This window comes from Lepidochelys kempii, chromosome 1, assembly GCF_965140285.1.
Source record: "Lepidochelys kempii isolate rLepKem1 chromosome 1, rLepKem1.hap1, whole genome shotgun sequence".
Lineage (NCBI taxonomy): Eukaryota > Metazoa > Chordata > Testudines > Cheloniidae > Lepidochelys > Lepidochelys kempii.
Genome location: NC_136380.1, coordinates 170,087,532 through 170,111,643, shown reverse-complemented (window position 1 = coordinate 170,111,643; position 24,112 = coordinate 170,087,532). Strand labels below are relative to the sequence as shown.

The 24,112-nt window shown below is 38.3% G+C and overlaps 1 protein-coding gene across 3 annotated transcripts in view; it reads left to right on the top strand.

The window, feature by feature from the left end:
- Positions 1–24,112, top strand: part of GABPA (GA binding protein transcription factor subunit alpha) — a 38,124-nt gene that overhangs the window by 1,467 nt on the left and 12,545 nt on the right. Inside the window, exons 1-5 of one of the 3 annotated variants that reach the window (XM_073363164.1) lie at positions 347–1,229; positions 2,072–2,172; positions 9,361–9,505; positions 14,191–14,275; positions 22,860–23,105. In XM_073363164.1, the coding sequence (XP_073219265.1) occupies positions 2,096–2,172; positions 9,361–9,505; positions 14,191–14,275; positions 22,860–23,105 (553 nt within the window). In that variant the 5' untranslated portion in view covers positions 347–1,229; positions 2,072–2,095. The other 2 variants (XM_073363146.2, XM_073363135.2) reach the window with 2 other exon arrangements.

Genomic DNA, 24,112 nt, shown 5'->3' with positions numbered 1-24,112 from the left:
ATAAGATCAGTGTAACGGAACAAATGCAAAATGTTGTTTCTTGGTTTCTGTTTTGCTTCATTCCTGTGTGCATTAACCAGTACTTTGTTTTATAGTCAATTTTACTGGTATACGCTATGTAGTCACCTTTCCCCATTCACACTTGTTTTTGTGTGACATGCACTACAGTACTGGGAAAGGAAAACATTTTAAAGAACAGTAAAATATAACAGGTTTCAGAGTAGCAGCCATGTTAGTCTGTATCCGTAAAAAGAAAAGGAGTACTCGTGGCACCTTAGAGACTAACAAATTTATTAGACCATAAGCTACACGAAAGCTTATGGTCTAATAAATTTGTTAGTCTCTAAGGTGCCACGAGTACTCCTTTTCTTTTTAGTAAAATGTGACTGCAAGATCACAAAGATTGAGTTGGATTTCAGTTTGAGTGTACCCCTTTCACATCCATTGTTTTCAATCTATGTAAATATTTAAGGTAATGTGCTGCTAGAGATTCACTGCTGATATAGTAGAGGGAACCGATTGGTTGCTTTGTTCTCTAGTCACAGTTATTAGGCACAGAAACATTCACACTAGTCTGTTTCACAATTACTTGTTTTGTATTTGTATCGTTATTTCAATACTTATATTCTAATAGCACTAAGAGGCTCTAGTTATGATTTGAGCACCATTTGTTCTGATTTTTTTTTTATTCTAAACAAGTGCACCTAATGCCAAGCTTTGGGCACCTTGACAGTTTCTTAAAGTACACTGCACTAACACAGACAGACTACAGCAATTATCCACAGATCATAATAACCGGGCTGCAGCATAAAACAAATGTAATAACCCCTAACAGAATTACTGGTCATTCTCCTATCACTACCCAGCCATGCCCATCTCCCTAAATCTTTATGTTCTGTGGAGAAAAAGAGAGGTCTTAAAGTGTGTCCTGGAGGTTAACTAAGCGGTTACAGAACACCCTGCTAGCAGCCTTCTCTCTCTTGTATTGGTGGGAGCATCCTGTAGCTTAGGAGCCTCTGGTTTCCACAACTGTGGCAATGGATCAAAGTGACAGAAGAAGTCTCTTGGATAGCTAGGTCCCAGGCCAGGTAGGGTTTTACAGGTCAAACAAAATCTTAAAATGAAGAAGCCAATGGATTATAATCTATGCAGGTTGAATTCAGGTTTGATGTGCTCACAAAAAGAAATGCTGCTTAACAAGCCAGGTTCTTGAATTCTGCAGCTCCTAGGTAATTTAAGGCAAAGATAAAGATGTTTTATTTTCTTTGGCTGTTAATCTAATGCTGTCCTCACTTTGGAGAAAGATGAAAAATGATAAATAAGAAAAACCGCCCAAAAGAATAGTTGGACACTAACACATTGCATAAATTAGGTGACCATACCAGATGCATTTTCATCTACATGCATTGATTGTTGAACTTGGTGAGAAATAAGAGACCTCAGATGGAAAATCTTCTGTTTGTTAGGTGTTTTGTAGATTAATGCTGAATACTTTCACCTATAAGAGGCAATATAATTTTAAAAAAATCAGAAATAGATAACATTTAATACATTGTATTTTTAGAAAAAGTTTTATAGCAGTCACCAGCTTTCAGATTCCTTCAAAGGACAGTATGTAATATAAATGGGACAGCAAAATCTCTCAAGTATTTTTAAAACAACTTGAAATTTAAATATCATCCAATGAAAGGTAAACCTGACAAGAGCATCATAGAGCATCCAATAAATGTAGAAGCCTCCAAAGGAAGAGAACAAAAGCTACCTCAGGATGTATGATCTAGGCACCTATATGTCTGTTTAAATTCCTGAATTTGTCTTCTCCCAGAAAAAAACAAAGCCATCAATTTATTACTTCCATTTGCCAGAACAAGCATTGTCAACTACTTCATGGTTTCTGCATCACACTTGCATTTTAGAGCTGTGTAATTGGCTTTATGAACAGAGTTTGCAGCTGAAAACATTTTTGGTAAAAAGTATATGGAGTTAACAAATTATTTTTATGTGAAACTATAATGCTCAAATTTGCTTCCCTATAATTCATGAAACTACTTTAACAATTTTTCTTTTGTAGGCCTGTTTTTGAGACTTTTTAGCCATGACTAAAAGAGATGCAGAGGAGCTGATAGAAATAGAAATTGATGGGACTGAGAAACAGGAGTGCACTGAAGAAAGGTATGCGCCTACAATCAATCCGTATTGCTTACTACTTGTGTCACTTGAGCTGAAAATAGTTTACAGTTTTTATCAAATTTAATATTTAGGTCTGCTCCTGTAGAAATCAGTCTGTCTTGTCATTGTATTCAGTGAGAAAAAGACTGAGCTCTTATTTAAGAACATAAGAATGGCCACACTGAGTCAGACCAATAGTCCATCTAGCCCGACAGTAACCGATGCCAATTGCTTCAGAGGGAATGAACAGACCAGGGCAATTATCAAGTGATCCATCCCCTGTTGTCCAGTCCCAGCTTCTACCATTCAGACTTAGGGACACCCAGAGCACAAGGTTGTCCCTGACCATCCTGGCTAATAGTCTTTGATGGATCCGTCATCCATCATCTTAACTAATTCTTTTTTGAACCCAGTTATGTTTTTGGACTTCACAACATCCCGTGGCAATGAGTTCCACAGGTTGACTATGCATTGCATGAAGAAGTACTCCCTTTTGTTTATTTTAAACCTGTTGCCTATTAATTTTATTGAGTGACCCCCTGGTTCTTGTGTTAAGTGAAGGGGTAAACAACACTTTCTCCACATTTCATAATTTCACTATTCACTTTCTCCACACTATTCATAATTTTATAGACCTCTATCATATCCCTGCTTAGTCATCTCTTTTTCTAAGATGAACAATCCCAGTCTTTTTAACCTCTCCTCATATGGAAGCTATTCCATACTTTTAATCATTTTTGTTGCCTTTCTCTGTCCTTTTTTTCCAATTTTAATATATCTTTTTTGATATGGAGCAATCAGAATTGCATGCCGTATTCAAAGTCTGGGTGTACCATGGGTTTATATAGTGGCATTATGATATTTTCTATCTTACTATCTATCCCTTTCTCAGTGGTTCCTAATGTTAATTTTTTTGACTGTTGTTTAACATTGAGCAGATGTTTTAAAGAACTGTCCATGATTACTCTAAGTTCCATTTTTTGAGTGGTAACCGCTAACATAGACCTCATAATTTTGTATGTGTAGTTGGGATTATTATTACTTTGCATTTATCAACACTGAAGTTCATATGCCATTTTGTTGCCCAGTCACCCAGTTTATTGAGATCCCTTTGTAACTCTTCTTACGTTTCAGAGTAACAGCCGTGTTAGTCTGTATTTGCAAAAAGAAAAGGAGTACTTGTGGCACCTTAGAGACTAACCAATTTATTTGAGCATAAGCTTTCGTGAGCTACAGCTCACTTCATCGGTTGCATCCGATGAAGTGAGCTGTAGCTCACGAAAGCTTATGCTCGAATAAATTGGTTAGTCTCTAAGGTGCCACAAGTACTCCTTAACTCTTCTTAGTCAGCTTGGGACTTAACTATCTTGAGTGATTTTTGTATCGTCTGCAAACTTTGCCATCTCAGTCTTCACCCCTTTCCCCAGATAAAGTAAGAATATGTTGAACAGGATGGTCCCATTACAGTTCCTTTGTGACCCCCCCTGCTATTTACCTCTCTACACTGTGAAAACTGACAGTTTATTCCTACCCTTTGTTTCCTATCTTTTAATCATTTACTGATCCATGAGAGGACCTTCCCTCTTATTCCATGACTGTTTACTTTGCTTAAGAGCCCAAGGTAAGGGACCTTGTCAAGGGCTTTCTGAAAGTCCAAATACACAATATCCACTGGATCATCCTTGTCCACATTTGTTGACACCCTCAAAGAGTTCTAGTAGAATGGTGAGGTGTGAATTCCCTTTACTAAAACAGTGTTGACTCTTCCCCAACATGTCATGTTCATCTAAGTGTCTGATAATTCTGTTTTTAATTATAGTTTCAACCAATTTGCCAGTTAATGAAGTTGGGTTTACTAGCTTGTAATTGCCAGGGTTGCCTACGGAGCCTTTTTAAATATCGGTGTTGCATTAGCTATTCTGCAGATATCTGGTACAGAGGCTGATTTACATACTGCAGTTAGTAGTTTTACTATTTGAGTTCCTTCAGAACTCTTGGTGAATACCATCTGGTCCTGGTGACTTATTACTGTTTATCAATTCATTCCAAAACCATCTCTATTGACCCCTCAATCTGAGACAGTTCCTCAGATGTGTCATTTAAAAAGAATGGCTCAGGTGTGGGAATCTCCCTCATTCTCTGCAGGGAAGACCAATGCAAAGAATTCATTTACATTCTCTGCAATGGCCTTGTCTTTCTTGAGAGTTCCTTGAGCACTTTGTCATCCAGTGTTCTTCTCCCCCTCCCCCCCCCACCCCCCCATAGTTTGGCAGGCTGCCAGCTTCTGATGGTCCTATTTTGCTGTTAGTTTTTGTGTCTTTTGCTAGTTGCTGTTCAAATTCTTTGGCCTGTATAATTATGCTTTTACACTTGACTTGCCAGAGTTTATGCCCCTTTCTGTTTTCCTCAGTATGATTTGACTTCCAGTTTTTAAAGGATGTCTTTTTGTTTCTAACTGCCTCTTTTACTCTGTTATTTAGGCATGGTGGCATCTTTTTGCTTCTGTTACTGTTTTTGTTTTGTTTGTTTCTGGGGAGGGGAGGGGGATACATTTAGTTTGAGCAGTTTGCAGGCATTTCATTCTTGACCTTTCCTTTTAATCTCTGTTTAACTAGCTTTCTTATATTTGTGTATTTCCTCTTTGTGAAGTTAAATGCTGTTGTGGTGGATTTCTTTGGTATTTTCCCCTCTACAAGGATGCTGAATTTAATTACATTATGGCTGCTATTACAAAGCAGTTCAGCTATATTCACTTCTTGGGCTCAGATCCTGTGCACCACTTAGGACTAAATCAAACCTTGCCTTTCCCCTTGTAAGTTCCAAGACTAGCTGCTCCAAGAAGCAGTCATTAGTGGTGTGTAGAAATTTTAGCTCTGTCTCCCAACCTGAGGTGATGTGCTCAGTCAATATGGGGATAGTTGAAATCCCCCATTATTACTGAGTTTTCTGTTTTTGTAGCCTCTCTAATCTTCCTGAGTATTTCACAATCACCATCCTGGTCAGGTGGTCGGTAGTTTATTCATACTGCTATACTTTTATTTTTTTTAAACATAGAATTTCTATCCATAAAGATTTAGTGCTTTTGGCCTGGCCTTAGGAAAATCAGACTAATGGAAAATGTATATAATTTGTTTTATTATGCTATAACACACAAGATGTAACTTGCTTAGGATGACCCATAGTATCCTGTTGTAATTGTTGTGACTGCCATTTCTAATCCTCTCACCACATTATGTAAATATTTCTTCTATGCTATTTTCCTTAAGGTCATTTACCCTTTGCCAAACTAAATGATTGTCACCTTGAAGTAAAAACAAACCTATGGTAGAAATGGAAATCACTTTTAGAACTGAACAAATCATCAAGCAGCAATTCCGACCTTCCAGACCCTGATTACAATGTATGATGGGTCTGCATTGTTTGTGATTTCTCAGTCATTTTTTCTTTGTCTGCTACTTTTACTCTGGTTCTGTTAGTTCTTCTCTTCCTTTCCTTTCTTCACCTCACTCTCACTGCCTTGACAACTCCTCAGGAGCATGTTTGTGAAGTCTGCAGCATGTGTACAGCCATTAAATCAATATGTCCTTCTCTAGCTGCCATTCCCAACTGCTATAGGAACTTCAGATTCCAACTTTCTGATGCCAGTATGCCATCGCTTTTCCCATCAAAGGGATGTAAACCAAAGCAGTTTGCAACTAGAAGGGGGGGTAGGGGGGGAAAGAGATAATATCTGTGACATTAACAGCGCAGCTGCCATTGCTGCAAATACCAGAGATTAAAAACCTTTTGATCTACATGAGTTACCTTACTTCTGTCTAAATCTGCTCCTACAGCTTAATTGCCACTGTCTACAGTTTAAAAAATAATAATAATCATGGCTCTATTACCTACTCTTGAAGAGCTTCCTTTAGGTATTAGCCCCTTTGCACTGGAGGAAAAAAGTATAAATGGACAACATAAATCCTGCCTCTAAATCTGATTTCCTCTTTATTTTTAACAAATTGAGTATTCTCCTATATTTTGTACGCTCCCTCTGTACATAAGCAAAGGCACCAGCCCCTCAAAGCTCTCCTTAGGATCGGAACTTCATACAATTTAATGAGATGTCCAAGTGCCTGGGTCTACATAGCTTTAATGCAGGGGTTCTCAAACTGGGGGTTGGGACCCCTCAGGGGGTTGTGAGTCTATTACATGGGAGGTTGCAAGCTGTCAGCCTCAACCCCAAATCCTGCTTTGCCTCCAGCATTTACAATGGCATTAAATATATTAAAAAGTGTTTTTAATTTATAAGGCGGCGGGGAGGTCACACTCAAAGGCTTCCTATGTGAAAGGGGTCACCAGTACAAAAGTTTGAGAACCACTGCTTTAATAGTAGGTGACAAAACCAAGGTTACTCTTCAGGTTTCTCTTTGTAGCATGCAAACGTCTATATCCTTCTATATTATCTGCAGTGTGCATGGAGTTTAACCCATTCTTAATATGAAAACGTCGAGTGAGATTTTTCTACCTGCTCTGTACTATAACCATTATCTTTCCTTCATTGACTACTATTCCTAGCTAAGTGCATGCTTTATCCTGCTGTCTGTCCTTCCTGTATGCTAACCTTTAGACTTGCTCCTCAATGAGGCTGGATACCCATGTGTCCCCTGCTCTGGAAGCTGTGGCTGCAAGTGAGTCACTGCCGTGCTTTATATAAATGCCTGAATGCTATCGCACTGAACCCCATTTATCCCTCTCAGGACTAATTATTTCCTTGCAGACTTCTTGGAGATTCAAAGGGAAAAAATTATGTAACAAAAGATGGCAACAGTTGAACTCCTTCCCCAGTTCCAGGTGATGCCAGAGTCATTCCTACCTGCCGGGTGGATTTCTCAGCTCTTTCTGTTTCGCTAGTCTGTCAGTTTCTTCCCTTTCTCCAGTTCACCATCACTTCCCTGGTGCTGTATTGCTGTTGTGCTCTGCCCAGCTCCTGTTAACGCTTCATCCCCTCGCTCTCCCGTGACCGGGAAGGTGGGGGAGGGTGTGTGTGTGCGGGGGGAGGGTGTTCTGATTTCTCTTTATTTTCCAACTGCCGTGGAATCTTCTGATTCCAACGTTCCATCCCTTTTCTGTTTAATGGGGACTCACTAAAGCATTCTGCTTGCTGTTGTGAGTAGAGGAGAGAGAAGGAATCTGGTTATGGACATATATTTTCATTACGTTAACAGCAGTGTCACCGTCACAACAAACACCCAAGTTTGTTAATATTCTGCAGGAGTTCCTTGGATACCAAAAGGGCTTTCAGAGTGAAACAAAATGCTAATATTTTCGAATTGTGAGGTAATTATGTAGTCCTGGGGTAGCCATTGATTACACATCCTGGTAATAATCTATTTACCTGGATGGCCCAGACCTTGGATATAAAGAAATACATTTTTCATCACAATGTAACAGCCTTTTAACTCTGACACATGAAATGATTTTTGATGTATTCTAAGATAAAAATATGTATTTATGTGGACTTTTATATATGGCTGATCATAGTGCCATCTAAATATAAAACTTGTTTTAGGAAGGATTTTGTGTTGTTTATTACTGAGAAAAGAGCAGTATTTTATATCAGAATCATGTTTGTTTTATGATAAAATCTGCATTTTTGTGAAGAAAGTGAAATGTTGACATGGGCAGTGTAAGACTTATGATGTCGTTAACTATTTCACTTCCTTGCTTTTAAGTACTTGGGTTTTATAAATGGTGATATTTAGAGTGAGAATCCTTTAAGTGGGTTTTTGAACAAGAAGATTTTTTGGTATTTCTTAGGGTCTTGACTGTTGCCTTTTTTTCTTTTTCCTTTTGTTTGTGTGAAAATACACATATAAATGTTTTTTAAAAATCAAATAAAAGGATAGGGACTGTTTGTAGGTGCAGAGATCTGCCTACACAGAGCGGCCTTCAGGATGGGTCCTGTACTAGCCCATCTGAAAAATTTTGGCATTTCTAAACGCATTACCTAGTTTCTTTTCACTCATTTAGTTCTTTTTCATTTGGTAGTCTTAAAATACAGAAGTGAGCAAGCATTATCCTCATTTTAAAATTTTTTCTAACTAATTAGAGATTTGGAAAAGAAATTGAGTCGGTGAGTTGTATTGTCTTAGCATTTCTGAGATCAGGGTTCTGCTCCTGTCATTTCTCCAGATCTCCTACTTAACTATTGACAAGTCACTTAAATTCTGTTCCTTACTTAGTTGTGCCATTTGGTGACCTTTGGAAAGTGCAGAAAGTGACTATTTTTATCCCTTGTGACTTTTTTACATTATTTTTAGTCGTCATGTTTGGGGGAGGGGGGGTTATTTTTTCATTTTTATTGGCAGATTTCTTTTCAAAAATGGCAGATTTTTATTTAAACATTTTACTATTTTTGTCCCTAACAGTTGCCTCTTGCACCTGCCAATTTTAATATTTGTTTCAGATTTTAATTGTGATGGGATACATTTGGACAAATAGAAGAACATAGACATTCGATAAGTGGCACAATTTAAAAAAAAAATCTTTTTTAAATTCTTATCTCAAAAAGCAATTATTCAGAAACATTGCAGTTGTCTAAGCACTGTTCACAAAAAGATATCAGTAGCTTAAAAACTGCTTAATTACAATTTATTTTATTCAAAAATAGCTGGTGCCCAGTTTTAAGAAATAGCAACAAGCTCTTTGAGATGGACCATAAATGTAAGACAAGTCCAAACCTGCAAATCAGAGTGTCTTTTAAATGACTTATAGTTCTAACTACTCACACATTGCTGGGATTTAAATTAAATGGAACCACTTGGGGGAAAAGACCAGAGTGTCACTGAGTAAAAACATATAATCACCCCACCCTCTCTATCCCTAGGCTTCAGAGCCAGAGCTCTAGCCCCAGCTGCAACTTCAAAGAGCTGTCTGCAGCTGTTTTTAGAGCCCTTAGCATGAGTGCTGCAAGCCTGAGTCTGTTGACCGGAGCTGGGAGGCTTGCTGCTGCGGGCTCTGTAGGCATACCCTGAGTAGGGCTTTCAATAAACTATTAAAATTTCTGGCATTAACATTCGCTTTTGCATAGCTTATCTCCAATTTGTTTTAACTTTTACTACTGTAGGAGAACACACAGCTAATTCATGTTCAAAGCTGATTTGTTAACATCCGGTTAATAATCAATTGTTTGATCCTTTGGTGTTTAAGCATCGTTGAGCAGACGTACACTACAGCAGAATTTGTGAGTCAGGCTATTGACATCAATGAACCAGTTGGAAATCTAAAGAAGCTGTTGGAACCAAGACTTCAGTGTTCCTTGGATGCACATGAAATCTGCCTGCAAGATATCCAGGTAAATCAAAGAGTGTTGAAAAACTTCTTCTGAGGGTTCTAACTGTACTCTGAGAATAGTTCTGTATATTTAGTCCCTTCCCTCCACTCTGATCTTTATATAGGGGGTTTCACTCTTCAGTTTGCTAAATTGTCTACAGTTAAGAGTCTAATCTTGCAAATGTCAGTCTCATCAACTTGAAACTGTTTATAATATGTACCCATTAATTACTAATTTACTGCAAATAAAACTGGGAAACTTTTAGGGTTCGTGTCAGAAATGTATCTCAGTAGCAGAATGTCTTATCAATTTTGGGGGGGGAAATATTATAATTTGAAAGTACAGATCATACACTAAGAATTATGTTCCAAGGTATCTTAGGTCAGGAGGCTTGACTGTTCCCTGAAGCCTTTGCTACTTGCTCGTGCATATGGGAGTTGCACTTTTTCAGATTTTCTGAATTTAGAAGCCAGAAGAGCTTTACACAGCATTGTTTTTTGTGTTTTCTGATGATTACAGGTCTAGCTGTAAAGATTGTTCTGCAGTTATACAAAAACATATTGTGACTTTTTTTTAATGTATGTTTTTGAATTAGATGGTTACTGCAGGGTTTCCTGGATGATGATTTTTTTTTTATTTCGATACGAATTGATTTCATTATAACTTTATAAAGCTTAAATAATACAGCCACTAAATAAATACTTGGTAACCTTTCTAATTTCCTTCTACTCTTGTTAATACTTAAAGATTCTCTCGAGTTCCAGGAAAGGTTATTGGCATACATTGAAATTGCTTTACTTCAGCCCTCGTTGGGTAGCAACACGGAGATTTAAAAGAAAGTATGTAAGATATTTGCTGGCCCTGATGTGTGGTTACTGTTCACCATACAGGAGAGCCATATATTCTGGAACTTCCACTGCCAGAAGCTGGGAATGGGCAACAGGGGACGGAGCATTTAATGATTACCTGTTCTGTTCATTCCCTCTAGGGCACCTGGCATTGGCTCCTGTCGGAAGACAGGATACTGGGCTAGATGGACCTTTGGTCTGAACCAGTATGGCCATTCTTATGTTCTTATGAATTTCTGTCTGGGTAGTTATTACAGTATGTGTGTATATTTCTTTATCTGTAGAATAGGAGCTGCTAACAAATGCTTGATCGCACTAGCTGTAGGAGTGACATTCTTAGTGATGAGAAGTTATGCTCCTATTTTCCCAGAAAGAAAACATGGATTTTTGTATCTATTAATACTCTTACCCAGAGATGGCCAGCCTGTGGCTCCGGAGCCACATGTGGCTCTTTAGAAGTTAATATGCGACTCCTTGTATAGGCACCAATTCCAGGGCTGTAGCTACAGGTGCCAACTTTCCAATGTGCCAGGGGGTGCTCACTACTCAACCCTGGCTCTGCCATAGACCCTGCCCCCAGTCCACCCCTTCCCACCCCCTTTCCTGAACCTGCCGTGCCCTCACTCCTCCCCCTCCCCCCCAGAGCTTCCTGCACGCCAGGGAGAGGTGTGGTGGGGGAGAGGTGAGCAGGAGGTGCTGGGGGCGGGGGAGCTAATGTGGGGGGGGACTGCTGATGTATTATGTGGCTCTTTGGCAATGTACATTGGTAAATTCTGGCTCCTTCTCAGGCTCAGGTTGACCACCCCTGCTCTTACCTTATCCGTGTTGATGAAAAATGCTGTAGGCAACAGGTGTAGGTGAAGTTGTTGTAGTTCAGACTTTCTTTCTGAGACAGGTCACTTTTTTCTTTTTTTCTTTTTTCTTTTTTTTAAGTTTACGGAATGATGAGTATAGTTTTTCAAAAGACAAAATGCAGGAATTGAATAGCAAATATTAAAGTCTTTCAGTTTTTTTAATTCAGATCCTGCTACAACTACACAAAAATGTACAGTTACCTAATTTTTTCCTTTAGCTATCTTCTAGCTAGACTTGTTGCCAAAGTGTGTAACATAGAGATTCTTTGCATAATAAAAAATCAAATTTAGAAATATCTGTTAACAGAAAAATGATCACAAGATACTATATTCAGGACACAAAGATGTATCCGATATTGACGTTGGAATTAGATTCTTCAGTGACTTGTATTTTTTTATTATGAAGCTGAGATAGTAAAAATAGGCTCTGTTGTCACAGTCAAAAATATATATATGTAGTTTATTTTTCAAGTAAATTAAGTTTAGCAGGAAATATTCTTGAGGTCTGAGGGCCCAAAGAAAAGAACTAAGATTATAAAGCTGACTTTCTCTAGCCACTAAGAGTTATTTCAGAGCTCAGGAAATATTGAAAAGTTTCATTTGCTAAAACTGCATTTTTGTTTCAGACCTCCCACATTATGCTATTATTGACCTATTGTGATGTGAAAATGACTAGTCACTGAGTTACAGTTTGTTTGACAAAATATATTTTTAAAAGATTACAGTAGACTTTCAAGTATCAGAGGGGTAGCCGTGTTAGTCTGGATCTGTAAGAGCGGCAAAGAGTCCTGTGGCACCTTATAGACGTATTGGAGCACAGTAGACTTTCAATATATCTAAAGTACCAATTAATGAAGCTAAAAAGGATTCAGTTTTAGCTGATAGATCAGGGGTTCTCAAACTGGGGGTCGGGACCCCTCAGGGTGTCGTGAGGGTATTACATAGGGTGTCGCGAGCTGTCAGTCTCCACACCAAACCCCACTTTACCTCCAGCATTTATAATGGTGTTAAGTATATAAAAAGTGTTATTAATTTATAAGGGAGGTTGCACGCAGAGGCTTCCTATGTGAAAGGTGTCACCAGTACAAAAGTTTGAGAACTACTGTGATAGATCCTTATTAAGGATCTATTTGCAAATTCTCAAAACTTTAATATTTGATAACTATAATTCATCATGGAGGATTTTATTAGGCTTACAATCATTTTATTTGTCATCCTGTTAGCGCTTTTGCTGTCACTCCCTGCATAGAAATCTGTAATCTCAGAATTTTTTTAAACCTCTGTAGTATGTTGTTTGAAGCAGAGTCTAGCTTACTGCAAAGATTCCCTTGCAGTGAGGTGCTGGCAGTGGAATATTGTGAAGACCTGGAATAGTATTTATGTTCTACTAATGTAGTTGCTTCTAAAGCAGATGTAACTGAAGGCGATCATGAAGGGCACTGAATGAAAAGAACATATCTTCTCCCAGTGTTGTTAGCCTCATTTGGGGTTTTCATTAGATCAGTGGTGAAAAACCAACTCCCTCTTTCCCTTTCTGTCTCTTTGGCCAGGTCTACACTAAAAATTAGGTTGAGCTAGGTATGTTGCTCAGGGGTCTGAGAAATTCACAGCCCTGAACAACATAGTGATGCCGACCTAGCACCTGATGTAGACATCACCAGGTGGATGGAAGTATTCTTCCATTGACCTACCTATTGCCTTTTTGGGGAAGTGGATTAATTACAGTGGCAGGAAGACCTCTCACATCACTGTCGGTGCAGCTGCAGCACTTTTAGTGAAGACATAGCCTTATTTGATATAATGATGAAAAGAGGAAGGGAAAGAAGGCTCTCTTAAGAGCTAAAACATAGTTAATGACTCCCTTACAGTAGAAATGCTTCTTTGTATTGGACCTCACAGTGTTATGTCCCAGAATATAACATTTTCTTTACCAACACCTAAACATGGAAGTTGAGGGAAGAGAACATTTTTTGCTCTGCTAGAAATAGAGGTGAAAACAGAAATGAAGGTAGTCTCCTTGATGTCAATGATCATGGCCTGATAGAAGTAGCCTCTAGCTGGTTCCCAGTAGCAATTTTAACTGATTAGTAATTGGGGCTGTTATCCAGAGGATACAGAGAGTAGGGCTATCAGATAGCCTCTGGTGGAAATAGCTCCCAGCTGGTTCCACGCAGTGGCTGGAGCGTGAGATGTGACTTTGAATTCTATTGTACTGGACAAATCAGTAATACACCGCTTTTTTTTATATACTGTTGAGTGAAATAAATGATTTTCTGCAGAAAGTTTGATGTGTAGAAGAGAGGAAGATAGTACTGTAACAATAAGGGTATTAAAGTCCATGTAAAAGATACATTAAAGAATTAATCAGAATCACAGCCAATGTGGCATGATGTAGTATTTCAGAGGCATAAAGTGAAGATTGTCTAGACAACTATCTTTGATTGATGTGGTGAGTGACCATTAAATAGTATTACGTATCTGTATTAAAGGGATACTGTCAACTTAAAAATCACACTTTTGTGCATTTTTGCAGTTACCACCTAAGATTAGAGAGAGAAGTGTTTTTCTTTTTTACTTTGTGCATTGTGACAGTACATTGTTTATAGTTGGCTTCACTATTTCCCCTGTGGCATTTTTGGGGTCTCTTGCATAGCAGCAAACTACTTTTAACTTAATTTTTTTTTTTAAATTGACTAGACTGCAGGTTGACAGTTCCTTTTAAAAATTTTTGTAATTGGAGCTACTGTTCATCAGCATGGAGTAATTTTTCTTTAGATTTCAAATTTCTCTGGGTAAAGAGCATGTCTACTATGACTTGTACAGTGCTGCACACGCTTTTGATGATTAAGACTAAAAATATTTGATAGCTGCAGTTAGGAACTCAAGTATTCTGATTCCCTGACATATATGTACAGAGTTTTTTGAACTGAATATACAAGATAACTTTATAAAAGCATTTAATTATAAGTCTAGTAATTTAAAAATATTTCCTCCTTGTATCAAGCTGGACCCAGATCGCAGTCTCTTTGACCAAGGAGTAAAGACAGATGGAACAGTACAGCTTAGTGTACAAGTAATATCCAGGCAAGGTAAGCAGTTAAGCATTTTATTTGCTGTCATACAAGGTGAGCCATATTGTAAGTGTATTCATGCATTACTATTTTTAACTGTAGCATTGAAAATATAACTGCATTATTCATGCTCCTATAGGTTGATTTTTTCCATTGTGCACCATATGTTTATAGAGTGTCCGTTAAAATTTGTCATGGACTGATGTTTCTGCAGCCCAAAATGTGTCTGTCTTCCATAGTAACTTTATATAAATCTCAAACTAGGAAAGCTGGTGGGATGGTGACAAGGAGGAACTTGGCAGTACCCTGCATGTGAGACCTTTCAATGAGGTCAAGCAGTTGTTTGTCTCATGCTGGGCAAAATATCTAGTCAAATGAAGCAGAATTGCCACCTGCTAATTGAGAGACACATCAATATAACGTGAACTTACTGCTTCACAAATAATTAAATTATGGTGGCATTATCAACTGATCATGTACTAAAGATCAGAAGCAAAAGCCTAAAGTGGTCATCTCTTTGTTGATACTTGTGTTTCTAAGATATATTGAACTAAACCGCAGGGACACATAACCAATGTTTCTTCTTCTAGTGCTTGTCCCTGTGTGTATTCCACACATGGGTACGCATGTGCTCGTGTTCTTGAGACCGGAGATTTCTAGCAAGTAGCATCCGTTGGTTTGTGCCTATGCAATTGCTCTCTTCATGCTCTATGCCAAGGCCATAAGGGGTGGTGTGGATAGACACTCCTCTAATTCCTTCTTAGTGCCACATGTCCCGAGTTGTAATCCTCTGTATTCAAAGCTATCTTCACATAGTCTTCAAAACCTGTAAATATGATTGTATGTCGTTAGTATTTTTAGCGTTTTAATGATTTTTATATTCTAGTTAGTACAGTTTAGTTTCTCCCTTCCTTGGAGATCCTCTTCTTGGGGACTATGCCCAGAGTCGCCGGGTTTAAGAACTATCTCCTGCCCCTTCTTCTCAGTCAGTGATGAACGCCAGCTCCGTCTTTACCGCTTTGAGGAGGCTCATGTCTCTGCCAAGTACAGCTCCACTGCTCCTTATCTCCTCAAACCCATGAGGGACAGGAGCTTTGACTAAGCAAGTACCTCAGGGAGAAGGACAATATACTCCAGTCAGCTACAGGCCAGGGAGATACCGCTCCCTCCCCTGGTACATTGGCCTTAGTCTGTAAGCCCCGCCCCTCTGAGCATGCGCTCTGGAGCAGAGGCCAGAGCTGTTAAGCCCAAGGAATCGCTGACTCGGGCCTCTCATTAGAGTAAGGGGCACTTTCGCAAACACATGAACAGATCCCCTTCCAGATGTGTTCCTGAAAGAAAGGATCCCTCCCTGACTCTGTCCAAGTCAGGTGAGTCCTTGTGCACAGATCATAAAGACTTCAGTCTGCCTAAAACTCCTAGCCATGAGGGTAAGGTGCAAAGGAGAGAGGACCAAACTGGCAAACTGGTTGAAACTACAATAAAGAACGATATTGTCAGACATAATGTATTCCTGGAAGTCAAAGCTCTTCCTCCAGTGTTAGGCTAGTGTGAATGAGGAAACATGAGCTTGTCCTCTGTTTTCTTAAAATGTAGCTGAAAGAAGTGAGGTGGAAAGAAAGACAGACAAATCTGGCGAATGTATTTTAATTTAGCATTTCAGAAAGCTAGTCTCAGGCTATTACTTCAAAATAATGCTACTTATGATCTGATCCATCTACAGAGTTAGTTCATCACTTTTTTCTGGTATGGGTAAAGCAGTAGATTCAATGGCTTGTAGTCATTTAACAAACAATGATTTGATCTTTGTTATAATAGTGAGTAGTTCTTCTCTAGTTTTAAAAAGCTTTATTTATTATGCCTGTTTTCATTCTTTGAGGGATCAAAATACAGGCCTTTAACCCCTGGTTTTATATAAAACAGAATTATAACTACTGTTGCTGCATATATTTAAAAAAAAAAATAAGATGGCTTATTTAAATACTTCAACTTGTTTATAAAACTCTTGTTTGAATTTAACAATCTTCATGACTAATTCTTCATTTGATCAGCCACTTTAAATATTGGTACTTCTTTATACATTTCATGTTTCCATATTCTGTATTTTTTACTCTTTTCCCCTCTCACCCTGTGTCTAGGTAGAGTGAGGTAAGAGGGCCAAATTCTGCTATTCCACCAGTATGAATCCAGAACAATTCAATTGACTTTTGCCATCAAGTAACTGAAAGCAGAACTTTGCCAACATTTACATCAATGGGACGTGTGCCTTAATGATAGGGTCAAATAATAATACCTAGCGCTTATATAATACCTTTTCATCCAGAGATCACAGCTTCTCATGTAATTTTGAATGTTAATTTACAATATTTAAAATCCATTTTAATTGGTCTCGTTAAAGAAAAAATGTGTTGTATGACCATTCATAGGTTCTTACAGTATAGACACTGTTTTTGAACAGGGATTCTCTAATTGTATTTAATTAGATTTATAGTTATTTGAGCAATTTGTATCATTGCATTTCCAAAGGGACTATATTATTATAATTTTAAGAATTTTTAACACTTGGGAAAGAGATACTGAATTAACAGCCTTACAGACTTAAATACTGTATCTCCACATAACATATAAATATGGTGGACAGCGATCGTATATCTCTCAATCTTCAAGCCTGTCAATGTATGTCAGAAGTAACTGAAATGTGTGACAAATTACCGAAATGTGGAGTATCTGTTTTGTTTTGTTTTTTTGCATCTGTGCATTGTGATTGGCAGATCGTAGTGTTCATTCAAAATGCTGCTGCTATGTTAAGCTTTTTGGCCACCTTACTGGTCACATCCTCCACTGGCTTTCCTTTCTCCTCCAGATCAGGCACAAGTTTCCTGTCTTCACCTGTAAGATCTTTTATCAGTTACTTCTTCCCTACCTATGAAATCTGTTACCTTAAAACTGTCATCTTTACTATCGCTGTCAACCACGCCAGCCTTCATCTGCTTTACTCTGTTTATCTCTCAAAGCACCTTTGTGTTTTTCCCATGCTACCCCTTTTATGTTTGTAAAAGTCTGTGAAGCCCCCACTTTCTCCTCCTTCAAATAACTCTAATACTACTTATTGTTGAGAATTTTATGGATCACCTTGTCACGCTACCTGGCATGGGTCATGGTTGAGAATGCCAAATTCAGGACAGACTGTAAGAAATAGGGCAGACACCCCCCAAAACTGGTGGTTTATTCTATCATTAGAGGTAACAAAGCTAGTAACAAAAATGAGCTCCTGTATCACAAGAAGCTAAAATATAGTCCCCCTTAGGCATTCGAGCTCCTAGCTTACCACCTACACAACTGGACTTCTGTGATAAATGATTATTAAAACCAGAAATCACATATAATAGGATCTTCCAACTCCAAGGAGATGGCCACTCAATCCAGGTGAATATATGCTTTCAGGATCTCGCCAAATACCTTGCTGCAGCCAATCTGTAGTAAACTAATTAAAGATTTATTTAAAAAGAAAAGAGGAAGAGGAAAGCTATTAAATGCTTAAAGGAATCCTATACATTACAACTGATTTCAGAGTCTGTAGGTCAGGATAATAGCAGTGATGGTAAGTCTGCTAGCTTGCAATAAGTCTCTCTGGATTACCCCAAAGATTGTGGGGGTCATCAGTTCTTTGTTCAAAGCTTCCTTGATTTTAGAAATTACAGTCCGAAGAAGTGGAGCAGGATTGAAGACCAAGAAGTGATGTTACAGTCTCATTTATACTTTCAGCCCAAGTGCATGGAAAGATACTGGCAAAAGATGGAGTCTTGGATCACATGTCCTTACATGCCTTGCTGAACTATTGGGCAACCATTGCCTCACTGCTCTCTGAAACATCTCCAGGAGGTGCTCACTGGGTGAGCTGAGTCTACTCAATTGTCCATTAATATGTGCGTAGCCCATCAACACATGGATGGCCCAACACAGGGATGGCTAGTCTGGATGTAAATTTGCCTTGTGGGTGACACTCAAGAACAGAACATAGTTTATATACAAATGCAGAGCCAATGTTTATAACCTCAGATACAATGGTGATACATTTATTTAAACAAGGTAATCATACTTGACAAATAATAATTTTTCCATAGATCCCTTACATGACATACTTTATACAAGATTTACTGCAACTTTGTAACAGTGATGAGTGAACTAGTTATCTTCCATTTTATACAGCATCACACACACCTCTCCTGACCGTGAATAGGCACTAGTGATCTGATACTAGTGCTTATTTTATGAGATAATCTCTGTACTTTACCTCATTCTCTCAACCCCTATTTTCTGTTTCATCTACCTGTTGTCTCTTGTCTGGGAAGGTGTTGTCCTTGTTTGTACAGCACCTAGTACAGTGGAACTCTGATCTGTGTTTGCAGCCCCTTTGTGCTATCGTAACACAAATAATTAGTTCAGGCCTTCTGTATACATCTTAAGGAAATTTAAACGGGTGCACACCCTTTCATATATATATTTACAAAGAGATGTAAAAAATGAAAAGATGTGTATAATATAAAATTAAAGGGGGGGTGTATAAAATATAAAAATGTCAGAAGTCATGTTTAGATGAGTATTCAGTTACTGAAAGGTTTTATTGATATCTAAAATGTCTAATTCCCCAAAGACTCTTAAGACAGTTTCCAACAGCAGTTCTCATTATATCACAGATAAACAAAATAAGAACCATTACATCCTTTTTTGGATTATTGGTGTCATAAATATAAAGGGAAGGGTAAACCCCTTTAAAATCCCTCCTGGCCAGAGGAAAAATCCTCTCACCTGTAAAGGGTTAAGAAGCTAAAGGTAACCTCGCTGGCACCTGACCAAAATGACCAATGAGGAGACAAGATACTTTCAAAAGCTGGAAGGAGGGAGAGAAACAAAGGGTCTGGGTCTGTCTGTATGCTGCTTTTGCTGGGGATAGACCAGGAATGGAGTCTTAGAACTTTAGTAAGTAATCTAGCTAGGTATGTGTTAGATTATGATTTCTTTAAATGGCTGAGAAGAGAATTGTGCTCAATAGAATGACTATTTCTGTCTGTGTGTCTTTTTTGTAACTTAAGGTTTTGCCTAGAGGGATTCTCTATGTTTTGAATCTAATTACCCTGTAAGGTATCTACCATCCTGATTTTACAGGGGTGATTCCTTTACTTCTATCTACTTCTATTTCTATTAAAAGTCTTCTTGTAAGAAAACTGAATGCTTTTTCATTGTTCTCAGATCCAAGGGTTTGGGTCTGTGGTCCCCTATGCAAATTGGTGAGGATTTTTACCAAACCTTTCCCAGGAAGTGGGGTGCAAGGGTTGGGAGGATTTTGGGGGGTAAGACGTGTCCAAACTACGTTTCCCAGTAAACCCAGTTAGAGTTTGGTGGTGGCAGTGGATATTCCAAGGACAAAGGATAAAATTAATTTGTACCTTGGGGAAGTTTTAATCTAAGCTGGTAAAAGTAAGCTTAGGAGGTTTTCATGCAGGTCCCCACATCTGTACCCTAGAGTTCAGAGTGGGGGAGGAACCTTGACAACTGGTTAAACATAAATAGCATCCAGTTCACTTTTGACTTGTTTAGTTACTAATTTTTATTAACCCCAGTAGCTTCAACACGCTGTTTATGTTCATATGTTCAATGTGGTGCATGACAGATTAGATATACAGTTCTTGTTACAAAAAAGTGGCTGTTTATTGGCTCGTATAGTAGGTCAGATTCTGCTATCATTTACTACTGTATGTTCGTTTTGGGTTCAGATAGGTTTGCATGGGTGTAACAGGACAAAGTTTGCTCCTCTGTGCTTGGAATGGGTTCCTGGAAATCAAAAAGTTAAATGTGGTTTCTTTCAAATGAGTTGCAGTTATCAGTCACAATGACTTCATTGTTTTGCTAGTTAAAGGTGCTCTTCAACTGTTTTTTAAATAGAATCCTTTCTGAAATTTTGTTGTCACTGAAATAACATCTTCACTACAAAGGATAACACTTTTATTCAGCATTTCTCTTGTTCCTTAAGGAACCTTTTGATTAAAGGAAGAAAGAATAAAAATTTCCTCTGAATTAGAAAGTCTAAAGTTAAGGTATTTTGTAATTGATGTTTTCTTACTTTCAGCTAATTTAAACCTGAAAACACTTATTGAGAGAGAAATACAGTTCTCTGTATATTCATGACAAGAATGAAACCCTAACAGATAACACTTAATAGTAGTCAGCAAAACTAGTGGTTCACCAAGTGTTGTAGCATCAAACCTGTTTTTTGTCCCATGTCTCTTGATGGGTTTATGTAGAAGGCTTTGTAGAATGAATAAAATGTACTTATCCTGTCCATGTACTTGTTCCTAATTCTGTCATCTTTTCTCAGGTAGAGCTTAATACTCCTAAGAAAGAAAAGCAAGAATGAACTTGTTTTAATAGCACTATTTTGCATTTTTTTCTTTGTAAATAAATTATGTGAGTAGATGATATTAACTTCTGTGGCAGTAACACCTGGAGACCCAGCCCCAATGTGCTAAGCACTGTACATACATAACGAAGAGGCAGCTGCTGCCTCAAGGAACTTAATATAGATGAACCAGCAGGTTTATACAGTAAACCGTATGGGGGTTTGAGGTGAAGGATGAAGTAACGTGAGATGGTTCTCATCGGCATGATAAGCAGTAATCACAGCACACTACCTGCCCAACTGTGATGAAGTGTTTTTGTAGGCATCATAGCAGAAGTCAGTTTGAAGGAGAACAAAGACTGTGTATTTTTACTTGAAATCCCAGAAGAGGGACTGTGGCAGAGAGCGCATAGGTGCTTGTTGCGGAACTTGAAAAATGTGCAGCCAAGACTGGCATCGTTGGTGCAGAGGAGATGGGGGTCATTGTCTCATTGTCATATCAGAGATGATGGTTCAAATGGTGATAGAACATGAAAGGCCTTTCAAAATAAAGACAAGTAGTTTGTGTTAAATGTGTGAAGGAGGGGGAGTCAATAGAGTAGGACATAGGGAGTGCGGGTGACAGTCAAATTATGAGCTAGGAGATTTATTTGTATCTGAATTTGAATGGATATAAATTGGGCAAGATAGCATTTAACAAGGCCACAGAGGAGGCTGCAGTAATCAGGGCCTAGATTAACCTTTTAGGTATGTGGTCAGAGAGAACAAACCAGAACTCAAGGTGTTACACAGGAAGAAGCAGCAAGATTTAGACACTGCCTAAGTGTGTGTACCTAGAGAGAGAGGTCGAATAGGAGTGATGATGATAAAATAGGATAGTAGAGTGACTTCATGGAGAACTTAGAAGAGGGGGGTAGAAATTTTGAGTGGATTTGGAGTTTGATGGAAAACCGGTTGTATGACCTTGCTTCCTGAAACTTCTTGTTCTGGTTTTGAATTGTGGACCCTTAAAAATCTAAACTTAAGATGACACATAAAGAGGGCATCAAGGTAATGTTGGAGAAGGGTAAGGAATGAAATCTGGCAGTATCCAGGAGGTACTGATAGGTAGGCTTACTTACCAGGGAGACAAATGAGAGCAGAAGTTTGGAGTTAAGAATGACTATAAGATTTCTTGGAGCAAAGTAAAGGTCTGAGTTATTTTATAATCATACTAATGATTTATGTAGCACTTCAAACTGCTTTATAAACATTAATCCTCATAACGCCACTGCAGAATAGATAAATACTACTTAACCCATTTTACAGATAGAGGAAACTCAGGTGGAAAAGGTAGGGACTGACCCAGAGCCACAGAACAAATTGCTGGTAAAGCTGGATTTAGAACCTGAGCATTCTGGTTTCCAGTCGTCTGATCCACTAAACCACATTGCCTCTTTAAGAGTATGTCTACACTGCAGTAAAAATCCAAGTCACAGAGCCAGGGTCAATTGATTTGGGTTTGCAGGGCTTGACTGGAGCCTGGGCTTTGAGTCCCTCCCCTCCCCCTCAGGATTTGGGCTCCAGCCTGAGCTTGAACATCTGCACTGCAATTTTTAGCTCCATAGCCTGAGCCCTGTGACCCTAAGTCATCTGACCCAGGTCAGCTGCAGCCATGCTACAGGTCTTTTATTACAATGTAGGTGTATCTTATAGGGTATCTTAAAGTGATGCTAACCAAAGTGTGTGTAATAATTTCAAAGACACTTTAAAAGTAACCACTTTTGAAGACTGAAAGTAATACATATTTTTGGACCTACTATATTTCCTTCATAGGACAAGTGTAATAGTTCCTTAGGTATGCATACGGAGCTGCCAGTTGAATATGTGTTTTGTGGGTATATATAAAAACTAAATTTGAAACGCATGGGATTGTGGGGTGAAGGGGCATAATTATTTGTATGTTCACTTTACTAAATTATAAGTGTATGCTTAAGTGAAGGGTGAGAAGAAATATCACCTTGAGTCTGCTATCCTTGATAGTGTTGAGTCATATGAATCATTCTGAAAATGTGATGCTAACCGTGAATGCATCTGATGTTTTCTGTATCTGATTCTCAGCATGTAGTAACAGTATGTTTGGTGAGATTTAAATGAAACGAGTAATGCTTTTGCAGTGCTCAAAAATAATGTATTTTACCTTACTGTATTTTCATCCATATCTAGGAATAGAGCCCAAGTTAAACATCCTTGAAATTGTAAAGCCTGTAGAAACTGTGGAGGTAGTTATCGATCCGGATGCCCACCATGCTGAAGCTGAAGCTCACCTTGTTGAGGAAGCCCAAGTGATAACTCTAGATGGAACAAAACACATTACAACAATATCAGATGAAACTTCTGAGCAAGTGACTCGATGGGCTGCAGCACTGGAAGGCTACAGAAAGGAGCAAGAACGCCTTGGAATACCCTATGGTAATAAAACACAATGTTGAGTAGTTTGTATGTTTTTAATAATTGAGAATTATTTGATATTGGGTATTGTATAAGAGAACATTTATTAAAGTGCTCAGATACTATGATGAGATTTCATATGCTATGGTGATGAGTGTAGTACAAATAGCTTGATAGAGTAAGTAAAGTGGAGGTGGAACCATGGCTGATAGTTCCTTGGTAGAAGAGGGTAGGTTTCCTCCACAGCTTACTTATATTACAAATTTGTGTTTTCCCCTGGTCTATTGCATAAAGTAGTTTTAAAATATGTGTACTGGAAGATCAAGCTGTTTGTGTATGAATTTGACCTTGGGTCCAGTTCTCTGGTGTTCCTGACTCTCTTCAGGGCTCATTAAAGACAGTAGTAGTGGAGGATGTGGAGCACCAAGCAGAATCAGATTTGTATGAAAAGCCACACTTAGATTCAAGTACTTAAAGTACCTAATTTTTAAACTTCAATAATCTTTTCAAAAGAGGGTCACTATGGAAAAGACTAATTGTTCTAGGATTATAGAATATGGAATGTCTGTAAATGTGTTCTGGGAGCTAAATTGAAACTTTTTGTGTGAGACCTATGCCACACTTGAACCCTGGACTCTCCAGGTGAAAATTAACTGCGGTAAATCATTGTAATGTACTCTCCAGTGATATTCATGAAATCAACCTGTAATATGTAAACAAACTCCCATAAACTTGCCCCCCTCCCTTTTTTTTTCCCCCTTGTTGAGGAACCCCAAGTGATAACCCTAGATGGTACAAAACACATTACAACAATTTCAGATTTGTTTGTCTTTTCTTGCCATTGTTTGGTTTTAGTAGTTGGAAAAAGTTAAATTCAGTCTCAGGTATTTACAAGGGAACAAGGTATTAAATTGGCTGATAGTCTTAACAGATTCTCAGAGAAATAACTGAAGCAATGGCTTTGTTTTGTTGATCCCTTTGACATACAAGCATTTCTGAATTCACTTTCATTGTGCTAGATATCTTGT